Here is a 15060-nt window from a genome sequence, read left to right on the forward strand (position 1 = left end):
GGCACAGGAGTCCTCTGCTCCTTCCAGTGCAAAGCTTTTGAAACGCTAATGCCTGAAATTAGGAAATCTGAACTCTGCTGAGGAGCAACAGAAGAGAATGTTTTCTCTGTTTCGCTCCTGCATGACAATGCCTATTAAAAAAACCTTTGTTTTTCTCTCCCCTCAAGCAGTTTGTTTTAAGCTTCCCAGCTGAAACAGAGCTATTCCAGCTTAGTAGTATTGCTCAATTTTCTTAAAAGGCCGGACATAACCCTTGGATACCAAACACTTATATTTTTTTTTCCCCCTTCTCCAGACTTACGCATGAAATATATGTATGCAGAAGACTGAGGGGTTTCAGAAGCTGTGTTAGCAGCCTTTCCTGAGCTGGGCCAAGGATGGTTATCTGCAGATGAAGCAGAGGCAGCTTCAGAGCTCCAGTTGCTGTAGCTGCCTGTCTCCTGCTGGGTACAGTTCCTCACATTCAAGGTCAGTCTTCCCCCTTCTCCCTGTGCCCGTTTTGTGGTTCTGAGAGCTCTCATCTGATTCCTTGGGGCCGAATCCCCTCTCCCCTGCTGAGACCTGTCCAGGGGGTGGCACACATATAGTGTTAACACAGATCCACCAGATGTTTAGTATCTGAGTGCATTGTGATTATTTAGTCAAGATTATATTTCTTTGGGTTTTATACAGGAGTGCGATTGTGCTGTATTTTTAATTCTGTGGTCATTTCAATGAGCGTACCCGGTGCTGCAGTGGCAGAAGGCAGTTGGTTTTGAATGCATGTGATGTATCATTACCACGTGCTCGGCGCCCTGCTACTGGCCCGATCCTGTGAGGTGTTCATCACAGTCCAAAAATAAAACTTGCTCACAATGTGATGTATGGAATAGTCTTACAGGGGAAGGGAAGAGAGCGCTTTATTGCTTGTATCACTTGACATTGGGACTGCATGAAAACTGGAAAATATTACGCCATAGTAATAGCCTTTCAGATCACCACTGGCTTTGCCAGCAGCGATTACAAAGCTTTATAGTCCATTATAAAGCCTTTTTTTCATCCTTCCATTAGCTTTTGTTTGGAGAACTTCTTTCTTCTAACGAGTGTCAGGTAGTCCTGAAGGGTAAAGGGGCCATTTCCAAAAAGCAGTTGCTCACGGTTCTGTCTGATTCTCATGGTCTCTAAAAAGGTCATATTAATAAAAAAGTTATTGTTATAAACACATGGAATTCCATCACTTGGCTACACAGACCTAGCATTTCACTGTGATCAGTATGAGCTATGGTTGTGTCTCTTCAGCCTTGCTCTGCCGAGGCTGCAGTGCTCACGCAATAACACAATTGGTCACACCTCATTATTGAGGTTATTTGCAATAGTGTACAAAGGACCAAGTAACAGATGTTTTCGCTAATCAATTGTTATAGATTTAATTATGTTGATGCCTGCACATCTTTCTAATGTGCTTTTTTTACTAAAGCAGAGGAAAGGATGGTAACTACAAACTCAGTCAAGCCTCTGTGAGGCTCAGGCTTCGACTTAGAACATAAATATTGTTTGCATGCAATTATAATATTCTATTTTTGCCACTTACACTGAAGTTTTGTGCCTCTGAACGTCACTCTTGGAAAGTTACATTTGGACTTAGATGTATGACACTTGTTGTTTGGAGTGACACACACAAATCCCCATACACCAGAATGAAAATTCAGCCCTAATCATCAAAGGGAAGTGAGGACTAAATGAATGTGTGTCATGCGTATCTAATTTCTCCACTGATCACCCAGAGAAAATAAATCACAGCGGATGTCCTTCCATTTCTTCTTTGTTTAAATAGCTAGAAGGAGCTCTGTGTTAAAGTCACCCTGGGTTTCCTCAGGGAATACTAAAATAAATTAATATTGGCTGATTAAATGTTTTGACCCCGATTAAAGCCACTGGAAAATTATAGGCCTAGTTTGTCATGGCAGCACTCCAGCTCTTTTTTTGTGTGTGTGTACTACTGGGATCAGGATAAAACTGGAGGAGCACATCTCAACTAAACTAATACTCAATTTCATCCATTTTTATTAAACCCTTTTTTTGGGACTGTACTCTTTGATTCAGGTTTCTTGTGCATCAATCTCTCAGTGATGTCTAGTGTCCAGCTGTGGTAGGATCTCCTGTCGTCTTCCCATTATGCATCAGAAAAGACAGCAAAAGTGATCCAGAGAAATAGATAAAAATGGGGAAGGACATGGCAGACAGATCTGGCTTGATTAAGAGGAAAATTTAAAATGGCACAAATTGGAGATAGGTATTCCAAGTCACACTGATTTTCCATGAGAATAGGATAGCTTACAGTCCCTCATCTCTCTGAAATGTTCCCTTACACCCTAAGGCAATTTAATTTGGAAAGAATTGTTGGAAGAAATCCGATAGGTGTATAAAATGAGCAGTATAAAAAGCATGCTGTCACAGCAAGGGCAGTGCCCCAAGACTCGGAACCTGCTCAAAAGTTAATTGAAATCAATTGGAAAGACTTCTGTTGACTTAAGTAAGCTCTGGATGAGCCCTCGGGAGAGCTACTTTCAATACCCAGGTTTACCACAAATTTCTTGAATGGCTCAGGGCAAGTCACTCAGGGCCATATCCAGAACGGGGGCCAGATACTGTACTGGGATTGTGTAGGCTCTCACACAGCCTCGTGCTTCAGGGCTTTTCAGAAGTGGATTTTGAGTTACGAATAGAAAAAGACTAATAACTTCTATTTACCCTGTGGTGCTTACAGTTGTAGGGTGCTGTCAAGACAGTTAAAAAACATTCCAAAAATGAGGATTAGGCATTTGTGACAATAAGAACAGCATCTGTAGCCAGACTAGCTTGGATAAAATGTCAATGGCCACAAATCCTTGTGCTTTCAGAGCATAAACTCACCACCAGCTGGAATAATGAAGCAGATCCCTCAGTGGAGCAATATGTTACTGTTAAGCAATTTATGGTATTGTTTACTACATGCTGTCATCTGGCCATACCTTTATGTGGATGCTCCCCTGGAAAAGGGGGGTCTGTTCTCACTGCCTGGGGAATGACAGAGCTGTCTCTAACTTGTGTGACTGGGGCCATTTCCAGGAGGTGATGGAGGCTCCTGGTGAGCGCTGCAACCTCAGAATCACTGGGCTGGGTCCTTCTGGCTGCCCTAATCTCTCTTAAACTCTAGCAGTGGTTTTGGTGCTGTGAAGAAACTTTGCATTTTCGCTTAACCAGCAGCAGCAGTCGTGGTTTGGGAAGCCAGGGTGAGCATTAGCAGCTCTCAGCTCAGCACAGGCTGAGTATGGGTGACTACCAGCTACATCGCTGGTGGCTCGGCCAAGTCCTGTATGAAGAAAGCAGGAGATTGCTCAGATGACTCAGAAAAAGCTTTTTACGTAGCACTAATAAGGCAGAAGAATTACTAGGAAAAAAAGATGGAATTTTAGGATATGCAACACGGAGATTGCAACTTTTTTCCAAGCTTTTAGTCACAGAAGACAGGGAGAGGGAATCACCAATTTCTGAAGTTTTCTGTATCTCCTCTTCAGAGAGGATTTTGTTGCCAGATGAAAGTTTCCTGACATTTTTCTGGGTTGCCTGAGGCTACCTAGTGAGGCTGGTGCCAGCTTACTTTAACATATCTAACATCTGTGATAATGGCTGCAAGCCCTACATATTTAAGTTAATCAAAGTTCAATCCAAAGTTAATTAGGGATTTTGGCTTTTCCTGCCTACACCAAGAACAGAGCAGGAGAGATTTCTTGGAAAATACAGTTGGAGGGGATAAATGTGTGCTGTCAGACTGCAATGCTTAATAGACAGTTTGAGCCTCATGATTTGTTCCAGTGAAGCAGGATTTCTAGGGAGCTCACTGCCTAACTCTGACATGTCTCCAGTGATGACTCCACTGAACCTCAGGTATCTGGGCCAGGAAATAGACTGTGATTGTATCTCCTTACATCATCCCCAGCTCCCTGGGATACAAGAAGCCTGCAGCTTTGTGTGCTGCAGCCAGCGTGAGATGAGCAGCCTTAGTTCCTGCTGCCTACAAATCCTATATGCCTTTTGCACTTAGAGCCTTCTGTGGAGGGTCTGTGGCTGGCTTGATGCTGAGGTAGATGGGATGTATGATATAAACCACGCTGAGCAAACTCCTGCCACCCTTTTGTACCGAAGAGGGCTGCGTGGTTCAGTGTCTTTGGAGGGACAGGAACCCGCAGTTCAAATTAATGCTCTGAAAGGGCAGAGGAATTTGAACTTCCCTGACATTTCTCTTTACTAAGAACCTTTTTTTGGTTACTTAAAATTTTAACAAACTTGAACTGTTCAAGTTTACATTTTTCCTTCAGGGTCTGTGTTACCTTCCCTCTGTCTGCCCTTATCGCTGGGCTTTTGTTGGTATCACAGGGGTCCTGGGAAGTCTCCTTGCTTCTCTTGACCTCACTTGTAATGTCTGTGATGCTGCTTGAAGTTTTAGTATCTCTTTGGAAACTGAGAGGGGTAAGGTCACGACTGTGGCTGTGAGAAAAATGAAAAATATCATTCTTTCAGGAGTGTTACCTTTCTCATTGGCTGAGTTCAACATGAGCTGATTGATAAGTTTGCCTGAGGCTGCATTTTTTTGACAATTAATCTGCTTCCTAGAAAAAATGTGAAATGTCTCAACAAAAAAAAAAAAGAGTGGAAAGGGGAAAAAAAGAAGAGGAAAGGTACAATTTTAAAAGTTGCTTTTTCTTTTTTATAGCTTTTCATCCTGCAGGTGCTCAAGAGAAAAGAAAAAAAAAAAGAAAAGTTTGTATATTGTAACTACAACCTAGTTAATTTCCTTGTAAACTACTAAAGGGAGCTTTCAGTGCCTAAAATGGATTGTGTGTTGTTTGGTTCAAGGAGACTAATGTGAGTTTTCTCAGTTTTATAACTGAACATTTCTAGAAATCAGAATTTCATAAGTGGTTTCAGGTAAGGGCTTTCTCTGACTGAAGGGTGTGTTTGTTTTTCCTTGAATCCTGAGATGAACTGATCCAATGGCTTTGCTTCGCTCTGTTTATGGACTGTATGGTAGTTCTTGCGTTCCAGATTGTATGTGCGTAATGTTTGGGAGATTAGTAATGATGTGTTATCACAGCCAAGGGCAGTCCGAGTAAAAGCTCTGTGGACTGTGACTGATGGGTGGGTTTTATGCCACTTCTTTCACCCCGGGATTACTGGCTACATTCTCATCACGCATCTTTTTTTAACAGTAGAGGAAAAAGAAGCTGACTTTATGAGTGGATTAAAGCATCTAACTCTGTTCACCCAGGATTCTTTTCAAGTGCATGATATGACAGTATTTATTTTATATTTTGTATGTGGAGACATGGCTACTTCAGGGCTATTGCTTAAACAGATACTGATATTAGTTAAAATATTTAATAATTTGGACTTAAACAAATGTCAGTTAAACTAAGCTTTCTTTAGGGTCTGGTTTAGGGCTTCCTGGATGGAGCTGAATTCAAGACATATTCCATGTGTGAAATCTTGCTGTCTGTTAAGGGCCTGTGTCTGCAACGGCTTCTGTGTCTGGGAGAGGGATGCATTTCTTAGAGGTAGTCCATGGTTTACCTTCTCACTAGGTAGGAATAAAAGTATTTAAAATGTTTATGTGATCTCTGCATCTGTCTCTCTCCTTAATAAAATGGCCTTTTCTTCTTCCCTACTTTGACTGTATCTATTCACCACCTTCAAGACCCTCTTCAGGTGTGTGGTCTTGCTGTTTATTAACATAAACTGTTGGCCATCTTAAATCTCCTGAACCGTGGACTAGTAATGGCTGTGAAGAATTGCTGGAGCCTGCAAACTACACGAGTTATATCAACTTTTGTATTTTTTGCTTTCCAAGGGATTTTGTGCATTTCATTGCAACCCCAGAGTCTGCTCGCTCCTGTAATTATGCAAAATGTGACACCTAGGAGTGATCTAATCCCTCCTCCTGCCCCAAAGGTGGATCATGTTTAAATCATTCCTGACAGATGTTTTGTGCAAGCTATTTTTAAAACTGCTAGTGTCAGAGGTATCAAAATTTGGCATACTCTCTCATTTGCCATGAGGAAGTTTAATTTGAACTTCTGTTGCTGTAATTTAAGTCTCCTTTTTTCCATCTTCTGCAACCTGCGTATCAAAAATCAATTTATTCCATTCCTTTCTAGACTGAAAAATACCCTTTCCATCATCCTATCTTTGTGGCTCTCCTTTTGTGGGCTTTTGATTAGTCCTACCCTTTCTTCTGAATTGCTCAATTCACCTCCTACTTAAAGTGCAACTGCCAGGCTGGATGTGGTGTTCTTGCTGAGGCCTTATCACCACCAAGAAAAATAAGGGAATTAGTGTCAGAGAAAAATCCTGTTTGTACAGCTCAGGTTGATGGATGCCTTCTTTGCAACAGCACGATATTGTTGACTCATGTTCAGCTCTGATCCTCTGTAATACTCCCCAAGTCCTATTCAGAACAACTGTTATCCGTCTGGTCATTCCCCATCTCTCCCTTTCCCAGGTGATATTTTCCCTTCCTAAGTACAGGACTTAGCACCTGTCCCTGCTCAGCTGAATCCTGTGGTTTTTCAGATAGTTTCTCTGATCTCTCCAAATCATTCCGAAAACTCTTTCCCTGCTCCATTTTGCCTGCAGCACCTTACCACATACAGATTTCAGATGTGTGATCAGTGCTGTTGCCCAGACTGTCGAGTAACAATACAGGAAAAAGACTTAATCCTTACAGATTCCCAAATCCAGTTTGACAGCAAACTATTCATACCAGCTGTGAGTGAAGTCTCCCAAAAAAGCTGGGCATCCATCTTCTTGTAGAGTCATCTACACTGTGTCACTAGTTTTCTTTTAAGAATATTTTCTGAGACAGTGAAGCTTTTGTTGTGTTACCTGTGACCATGAGTTATTGCTCTTCAATTTGTGTTTCTGTTTATCCCAATATTTGTCCTTGCTGTGCCTTTCCTATGCCCTTTCTCACAAGATGCTGGTAAAGAAAGACATTAACTTACTCCTAAAGCGGGAAGTAGCAAAGGAGAAGCCCTCCAGAGTTCAAGTAAAAGTTTTTTTTTTATTTTTCTCATTATTTCCCTGTTCTAGATGTCATATGTTTCAATAGACTCATCTGTTGTCACAGGTAATAATGGTTATTTTTTTCCTCCATGGTTACAATAGTGTTTTTTTTTTTCCCCTCCATAGTTGTCTGTCTCTCAAGGCTGCCTTGTCATTTGTCTGTCCCTGTGGTAATTATTTACAAAATCTGTTTCTAGAATCCAATGGAGATTCTTCAGATTCCCAGTAGGAACATTACTTTAAAAGCTCATTTAGCTTTTCCCTTTTTTTTTTTTTTTTCTGTAGCAGCTGTGGTAGTTCAGTGAAACAAGCAAGAACTGTAGGTTCTGAGCCAAAAGGCTAATTTTAGAAGATGACCTCAACAGGTGAGCAGGTCATTTCAGGTGACTCCAGAGTTCTTTGCTTCTCTGCATTAAATACCAACGTGAATTTATTGACTCTCACTCCGAATATATAGGTCACAGGATCTGAGTTAGATTCCAGGTCAGCAAGATCATGTTTTCCACTGGAAGCATTCCAGATGATGGTAAACATCACCAAATAATTTCAGGCTCACCACGAATGTTGATGAAAGCATTCCTCAGACTGCAGGGATATATAGTCTCACCTACCTTATCTAAATGCCAGGCGAGCTGTTTCAAATCAGTGCAGTGTCTATGCAGCAAATGGTGCATGGATTTAGCACATTTTTGCAAGACATCTTCTCTTTCAGCTGTAGAGCTGTCCTGGCTGCAGTGGGCTGCTTCTGCCTTAAAGCCTGCGAGTCAAAATGTCAATGGATTCCCCACTCTCCTTCTTCACCCGGGGCCCACGGCTCCCTCAAGAAGGTTGTCTCGATGCGATGGCTCAGCGCCGCTGTCTGGCATGCAGAACATTCCTGGTTTGTCTCTGGAGATCCGCGATGCAAGTGCTGACATGTCACACCACAGCTGTGCCATTTGTCAGCGCAGAAGGGGGAAGGAGCTCTCCCCGGGCCCGTGGGGAGGCACTGCAGCCCCGGCCTTCGCCCCGCGCCACCTCCGCACCTTCCCGGAGTCACGGCACCTCGGGCAGGACACACAGGCCTTGGACAAGTGGCCTGTCAAAAACTCGCTCCTGCACAACATCTTTTGCAAGTGAGAGGGCCCAGGAATAGATCTGTGTGCTCATAGACCAGGTCAGTGCGTGTCAGTCATTTCAGTCCAGCCTGCCTTGGGCCCTCTACCATAAAAAAGACATTGAGGTGCTGGAGCGGGTCCAGAGAAGGGGGACAAAGATGGTGAGGGGTCTGGAGAATAAGTCTTATGAGGAGAGGCTGAGGGAACTGGGGTTATTCAGCCTGGAGAAGAGGAGGCTGAGGGGAGACCTTATTGCTCTCTACAGCTACCTGAAAGGAGGGTGTAGAGAGATGGGGGTCGGTCTCTTTTCTCAAGTCACAGGCGACAGGACGAGAGGAAATGGCCTCAAGTTGCGCCAGGGGAGGTTCAGGCTGGATATTAGGAAAAAATTTTTTCACTGAAAGGGTTATCAGCCATTGGAATGGGCTGTCCAGGGAGGTGGTTGAGGCACCATCCCTGGAGGTGTTCAAAAGAGGGGTTGATGTAGTGCTGGGAGGTATGGTTTAGTGATGATGCTCCTTGTTTGTTGTGTGGGTGTCTATTTTTGTCAGTTAGGTTGACAGTTGGACAAGATGATCTTTAAGGTCCCTTCCAACCTAGAAGATTCTGTGATTCTGTGATTCCTGAGAGGGGTAGGTCTCTCACCCCTGGCTACTTTCAGTGATATTCATCTTCTCCCATTGCATGCTGGGCTCTAAGGACACCAAAGCAGAACGTAGGTATGATGACTCCATGGGTCACCAGGTGTTTCCAAGATGTAGATCTGAGAAAATTTTCATCAGAAAACTAATAATAAAATAAATCTGATTTTGTGTTGGAAACAGCATGCCAAGCACAAAACCCATATGGAGCATACTTCATAAGGAAATACAGGATTTTCGTGATAGCTGCCCGTTCTTTCTTCTTATAAAACCCAGATGCTTTAAATGCTCAGCTTAGTCCCTGCTCATGCTCAGCATCAGTAGCAGTGTACAAGAACTATCAACAATCAAGTGTGTCTCAAAGTGAAGACAGAATACTCAAATGACTCGTAGCAAAATTCAGGCAGGATTTTTATGATGAAATTAATATTTTTCTTGGTTAATAAGGGCCCAATTCCATCAGATGATAAAATTGCTATGGCCAAAAATCAGTTATAGGCATGTAAGATGTTCAGTGCTTGGTACTGAACTACTTAAGCATACTTTTATAAATCAATTGTCTTCACATAAAATTTAAAAAGGCCCTTCTTTGCATTCTAAATTATGTTTATTTTGTCCTTGAGCATCAGTACTGTTCATCCCTGTCAAATGGTACTCCACAGTTTTGCAAAAATCAGTGTTTTTCCACGGGGAGATAAACCATTAAGGTTTAGACTTTGCCTCCAACTATGTGTATATCCATAGAACTTGCATGCACATAAAGAAAAATTAGTATTTAAAGGCTTGAAAGTTAATCTTCTAAGGGCTGGATATTATTTCAACTCTAATATGCTTAAAAGTTCTAAATGACTGAAGTAAAATCTGTATTAAATCTATTAATTATGGCCATATTCACTACTTTACTACTGGTACTAGTAGTTAAGTACTAGTCATTATCCGCAACTTTAGGGATGAGAGGGAAAAGTCCCCAATATAACTACTTGTGTTAGAAAGTGGTGGAGTAAACAAATAAGCAAGCAATTATTGTAAATTCATTTGTGTTCCTGGGGTCATGAAGGTTGAGAACCAGAAGTGAGGATGACTGGAAACAGAGCAGTTATGCCATGATACGAATTGAAGTATGTAATAATGAAAGCATGGAAAGATAAGTTGGGTTATTACCATGCATGTTTTGGTTATCTCAAGAGCTGAAAGTATCATCAAAGATTTTTTTTTTAAAGCATAGTTGATCCTCAGAGTCATATAACATTCTTTTTTTTTTGCTGTGGCCATTATGCTTTCTTTGCTTCCTTTTTGCTTTTCTTTAACCAGTTGGCTAATGTAGTTAAAATGGTAAACATTTGCCATTTCTGAAGCTAGAAAGGAGCATGACACAAGCCATTAATGACATAAGCCAGTATTTTGGGATCAAACAGTGTGTGTAAACATCCTAGGTATGATCAGTTGCACATTCCAGTCTTTTCTAAATTTACAATATGTGAATTGAGGATTACACTGTCACCAGCTCGAGGTGCTGAGGGGGTGTACAGCTTTTCACAGTAAATGCAAAAAGGACAACATTAATTTATTCCACATTGTTCTGCATCAGGACTAGAATTCTGCAGCCTTTGCCTTTCATTAGCTGGATGCCCCGGCACGTTTGAAAGTCTCAGCTATCTGTGGTTGAATATCTGCTAGTTTGTCTCCAAGGGTTACCCTTTTGCATCTTGATCTGCTTGAATCCTGCAGGCACACGGTCATCACTGCAGTGGTCTGTCCAGCTCCTGAGTTTTGTCTTTCTCCTTTCTCAGATCTGGAGCAAGGCTGTCTTTCTCAGTGCATGATCCATAAGCTTCATTTTATGATTGTTCGTGGGGTGATTATTCTGCTTCCAACCTAATGCATTTAGTCAAATTCTTCATGTGATGCTGTTTTTCCCCATAAACACATCGCCTCTGTAGCCAAATGCTTATAAAGCGCTAGATCTCCACTGTGTTTTCCTTCCCTTTCAGGTGCTTTCAAATGTCAGGATTTTTTTTCATTGCTTATAAAACAACCTGTGGCCCTGAGCTAAATTTTACCTGGTCCTTTTTGAACGTACCCTGAGTATTCTTAACATTACCATCCCACTGACACGCAGTCATGGGCAGCGAAGCCCATGCAGGTGCAGGAAAAAGCAAAGCACGAGTAACTGCAAAAGAACCTGCCAGTCGTGGCCAGCTGCTTCCCAGTGAAAAGAAAATCCCCGAAAAGGAACAAGGTGAAAAGTGGTGCTGTCTGAAATACTTTTCAGGAGAATCTGATAGCAAAAGCTGATGGAAGTGAACAGAGACTTACCCAGAAGGCAGATTTCATACAGCCAGGCAGAAATTTCTGCTTCAGTCTTCAGCTTCTCTATCCAAACAACGATGGGAGAGAACAACAAGCAACCACAGCCAGAGCCAGAAACAGGGTTCAGCCTAGCCTGGGAAAAGCTAAAGTGTTAATAATCATAATCTGCCAGGCTTGGAGTATTTTTCATCCTTTTTCTGGAATTTGTAGGTATTTTTCTTCATTAGTTCTGGAAGTCAAATAAGCAAGTGCTTTCCTGCCTCCCTCCACAGTGTGTTAAGGAGTACGATGTTGCCATTCTTCCTAGATGAAGTCTTTTATTCCTGCAACTGGATACTTATGTTACTTCAATCCTATTTAAGAGCTGACATCTTACTCTTTGTGAAATAATTTTTGTATTTTAATGACTCTTTTATCGCTACTTTCAGAACCACCACAACACCAGCTAGATCGCTATCTAGATCAGGCTTTATGAACATGAATTAAAATTCCTGTGCACTGTGAGTGGAATAGTAAAAACACAGAGTTTATTTTCCATTATTTCTGGATGCCTTACCCAGTTTGGGAATAAGCCACATTACACACGCAGTGGTGCCTAAACTGGTTATGAACTTTGCAGCTTAACCAAGCAGGACGTTTACAGGAGGGCACAACACTGATGAACTGGCCAACCCTGGCCCAGAAGCACTTGTGTTATCTAGGCTTTCTTTCAGTTTTTTCAAACCCCTGTTTTCCTGATAATGGAGGGTTGGTTATATATTAATTTCACAGAGGATTACGTTTAGGCTGTTGAATTCACAAAAGATTAAATTTCAGGTTACCGAGAAACAGACAGGTTCAGGCATGAGCCAAAGAGGGGTCTTAGTTGGACTAATAGGGATATTGACTTGATACAATCTTTTATTCTTAGATGTGTTTCCTTGCTACTTTGTAACTCTATGGTTAATCGAGCTCTTAAAGCAATGAAGTTATAGCTATTTTTGTTATTTGACGCTGAACTATTTGGGGACAGAGTATCCTGTGTGTGCCTGGCTCCATCACTTTTCCTCTTTATGGCCCCTTTTCTGTTTTCTTGGCTTCTGCCTGTGCTTTTGTTAATCTACCCTCCTAAAAATTAAATATTCTGGCTGTGAGTTCATGTGCACCAGAGCGCTGCTTCTGATTTATAGTCATGCAAGTTAGAACAGCAGTTAGATCAGGATTTCAGTTTTAGCATGCCGACTCCTGCAACTGGAAAACCAAAAAAGGCATCGTAAAAGTTGGGGGTTGTTTTAAATCATATTCGGAGATGCAGTAAGCATATAAATCTCAGCTGAAATTATTAGCTCGGAGTTTTTTTTTTGTATGAGTGCTCATTAACACACATAGCATAGATACTTTGAAAAAATCATCAGTTTTAATCTAAAATCATAGACATTTCATAAATCGGACATTGGCAACAGGAAGGTCAGCGTTTTGCCAAGTTCATTGCCAAAATCACTGTTAGCTGGCAGTTACACTAACACAGAATGTGACTCCAGCCAAGGGAAAAAACCTACACGTAGGATTTCTCCATGTGTGTAAGTAACTGTGTTCTGTATTAGGAGAACAGGACCCTGAATAACTGTTTGCACTTGGTCAGTTCTGCTGCAAAACCCAGACTCTGAAACTCTGTTGTTTGGCACAGCTGCTGTTCTTCCTCTCTCACGGCAGTGCTCTAGAAACACTGTAAGGCTTAGATAGAAAACTGTTGATGTTGATTTATTGAATTAGAGAGTCCCTGAACCTTAGTCAGCCTGTGCTTGTTCACAAACAGGAGTACACGCTGTGTATCCTGTTTAATCACCATGTAGGACAGCCAGTGAAATACCTCAGCATCACACTGAGCCTTGTGCCAGTGTGTTCTGGTGGGGCAGGGACCAGCGGGGGATGAGGGGACAGTGCTTCTGCCACACCGGGTCGTGCCAGGCCCAATCCAGTGGTATGGCAGAAAAAGAGAAAAAAAACTGGACAAAAAGGAGATGTGGGGATAAGGACTGTGGCTTTAAAGAGAGGGAATGGAGAAAACCTTTGCAGGGTTTTAAGACCCCATGCTGGGTCTGAATGCCGAGTGGTACACTGTGTGTATTAAATGCAGAAATAGTAGTGCCTACTACACACTCGATCCATTTTTACAAGTGATGTGATATAACTGTCTGTGCGAAGTAACACGTTCTTGTGACGATCCACCTCCTAATCCAGGGCCACGCATTAGTGTCATAGCTGTGCTCTCGCTGCCCTCTGAGCCATGAGTCACCTCCTTTCACTTCCTCAAATAATTACAGGCAGCAGAAAGTGGCTGTCCCTTGGCCTCTCAAGGGCTTTCCCAGCTGCTGTAACGAGGAGGAAATTCACACAAAGCCCCTTTTCCTGTGGATGATCAGCAGACACCTGAGACTCATTTTAAATCTCAGGCAGAGATAACAGGGCATGTTTCCATCCTTTGCCTCACCTGTCTGCCAGACCTTGCATTGCCTGTGCTGGAAGGTCAGCTATTAATTAGCTACACAGCCCTGATCACCCCTTGGCCCTCACTGAACCTAAACCAAACTAATATTGCAGAATTTTCTTCCTTGGGGGAAAGGATACAAAGCTCTGCTGTTTGTGTTTCTCAGAACATAGTGTGTGTAAGTCGATGTGTCTAAATGAGTACTGATTGCCATTCACTTTTAGAAGGTGCATTTGGTGTTATGTTACTGCTAAGTAACTGTACAACCCAAATGTACTGATTGCCATTTGCTTTTAGAAGGTGCATTTGGTGTTATGTTACTGATAAGTAACTGTGCAACCAAAATGTGGCCCAATTCCCCACTGCCCTGCACCTGGTTAGTGCTCTCCATCTGCAAAATACAAAGTACGTGATAAAGGCAAATAACTTAAAATTTTCCAGTCACTGGTAGTAGTATTTTGTACCCATTTACAAGGCTACATACTTGTAAATGACTACGCCAGGTGCAGAGGGGAGGAGAACCTAACCCCCTCCAAAATTAATCTTTCCCCTGAATTAGGATTAATTTTTCAAAGAAGTCAGGATGTTTCTGCTTTCCTCGGTGTGTGTGTGGGTGTGTGTGTGTCGGGGGGAGGGTGCACGGCACACAGAGCCAGAGCAGGAGCAAGTATTGAAATTGTCTTTGACTTGACCCTCTCTAATAGATACAGCACGTTACAAAAAGAAGCAAGAAGGCCTGGAAGGAACGTTTTCAGTGTTTCTTAGTTGGTAGGGGCAGCACAATTTCTGCTCCGCCAGTCATCTGAAATATTCTCCCAAAATATGTGCAGGTAAAACCTTTTTGTCACAGTGTGTCGTCGTGCAGCAACGCCAGTCCTTAACCCTGTGTCATTACAGCAGCGGGTAGAGCCTTGATCCCGGCACTGCCTGTGGTTGGAAGGGGGGAGCCCAAGATTGATGTATTTTAGTAAAAGCGGGTTTTTTGGTTGGAGCCAGGCTGGGGCTTTGCCCGAGGGATGACTCTGCGGAGAAGATGACTCTGTGTCGGTGGCTGGGCCATACCCCACTCTCCCATTTCCTATCATCCGACAGAGCCTTCGGGCTGATAAATGACTAATAACATTTCTGCAGAGGTGTTACTGGGGAGGGATTAAAATGATTAAAATAATATGCACGCTTTTTCCCCCCTGCCCTTGGGAGGGGGAAAAGATCCGATGTTTGTAACCCATTACCGGTGGGTCGAGGCACGGCCGGGGAACCAGGGACCCTCCGGGGTGAAACCCCTCGTACCGGCGGCCGGGACCGGGCTGTCCCCGGGTGCGGGGGTGCTCCCGGGACTGGGCTGTCCCCGGGTGCGGGGGTGTCCCCGGGTGCGGGGGTGCTCCCGACGGGCAGGTGCCGCCGGAGGGAGGGAGCGGGGGGGGGTTGTGTGTGTATGGAGGGGGGTGTTTATGGGGCGGGGGGG

The 15060-nt window shown here is 42.9% G+C and overlaps 1 protein-coding gene and 1 long non-coding RNA gene across 2 annotated transcripts in view; one reads left to right on the plus strand and one right to left on the minus strand.

Moving 5' to 3' along the window:
- Nucleotides 1-874: 874 nt before the first annotated feature.
- LOC106897631 lies at nt 875-8058 on the minus strand. The gene is made up of 2 exons (XR_001413808.1): nt 7692-8058; nt 875-1160 (listed from the first exon to the last, which is right to left on the minus strand). It is a non-coding gene; the product is annotated as an uncharacterized LOC106897631 (long non-coding RNA).
- A 6344-nt stretch (nt 8059-14402) lies between these two features.
- RBM20 (RNA binding motif protein 20) overlaps nt 14403-15060 on the plus strand; it is a 102421-nt gene continuing 101763 nt past the window's right edge. The window contains exon 1 of the mRNA XM_014959405.1: nt 14403-14425. Coding sequence (XP_014814891.1) covers nt 14418-14425 — 8 coding nt within the window. The 5' untranslated portion in view covers nt 14403-14417. The remainder of the gene's footprint in view (nt 14426-15060) is intronic.

Source organism: Calidris pugnax, unplaced genomic scaffold (genome assembly GCF_001431845.1).
Source record: "Calidris pugnax isolate Ruff unplaced genomic scaffold, ASM143184v1 scaffold4, whole genome shotgun sequence".
Classification (NCBI taxonomy): Eukaryota; Metazoa; Chordata; class Aves; order Charadriiformes; family Scolopacidae; genus Calidris; species Calidris pugnax.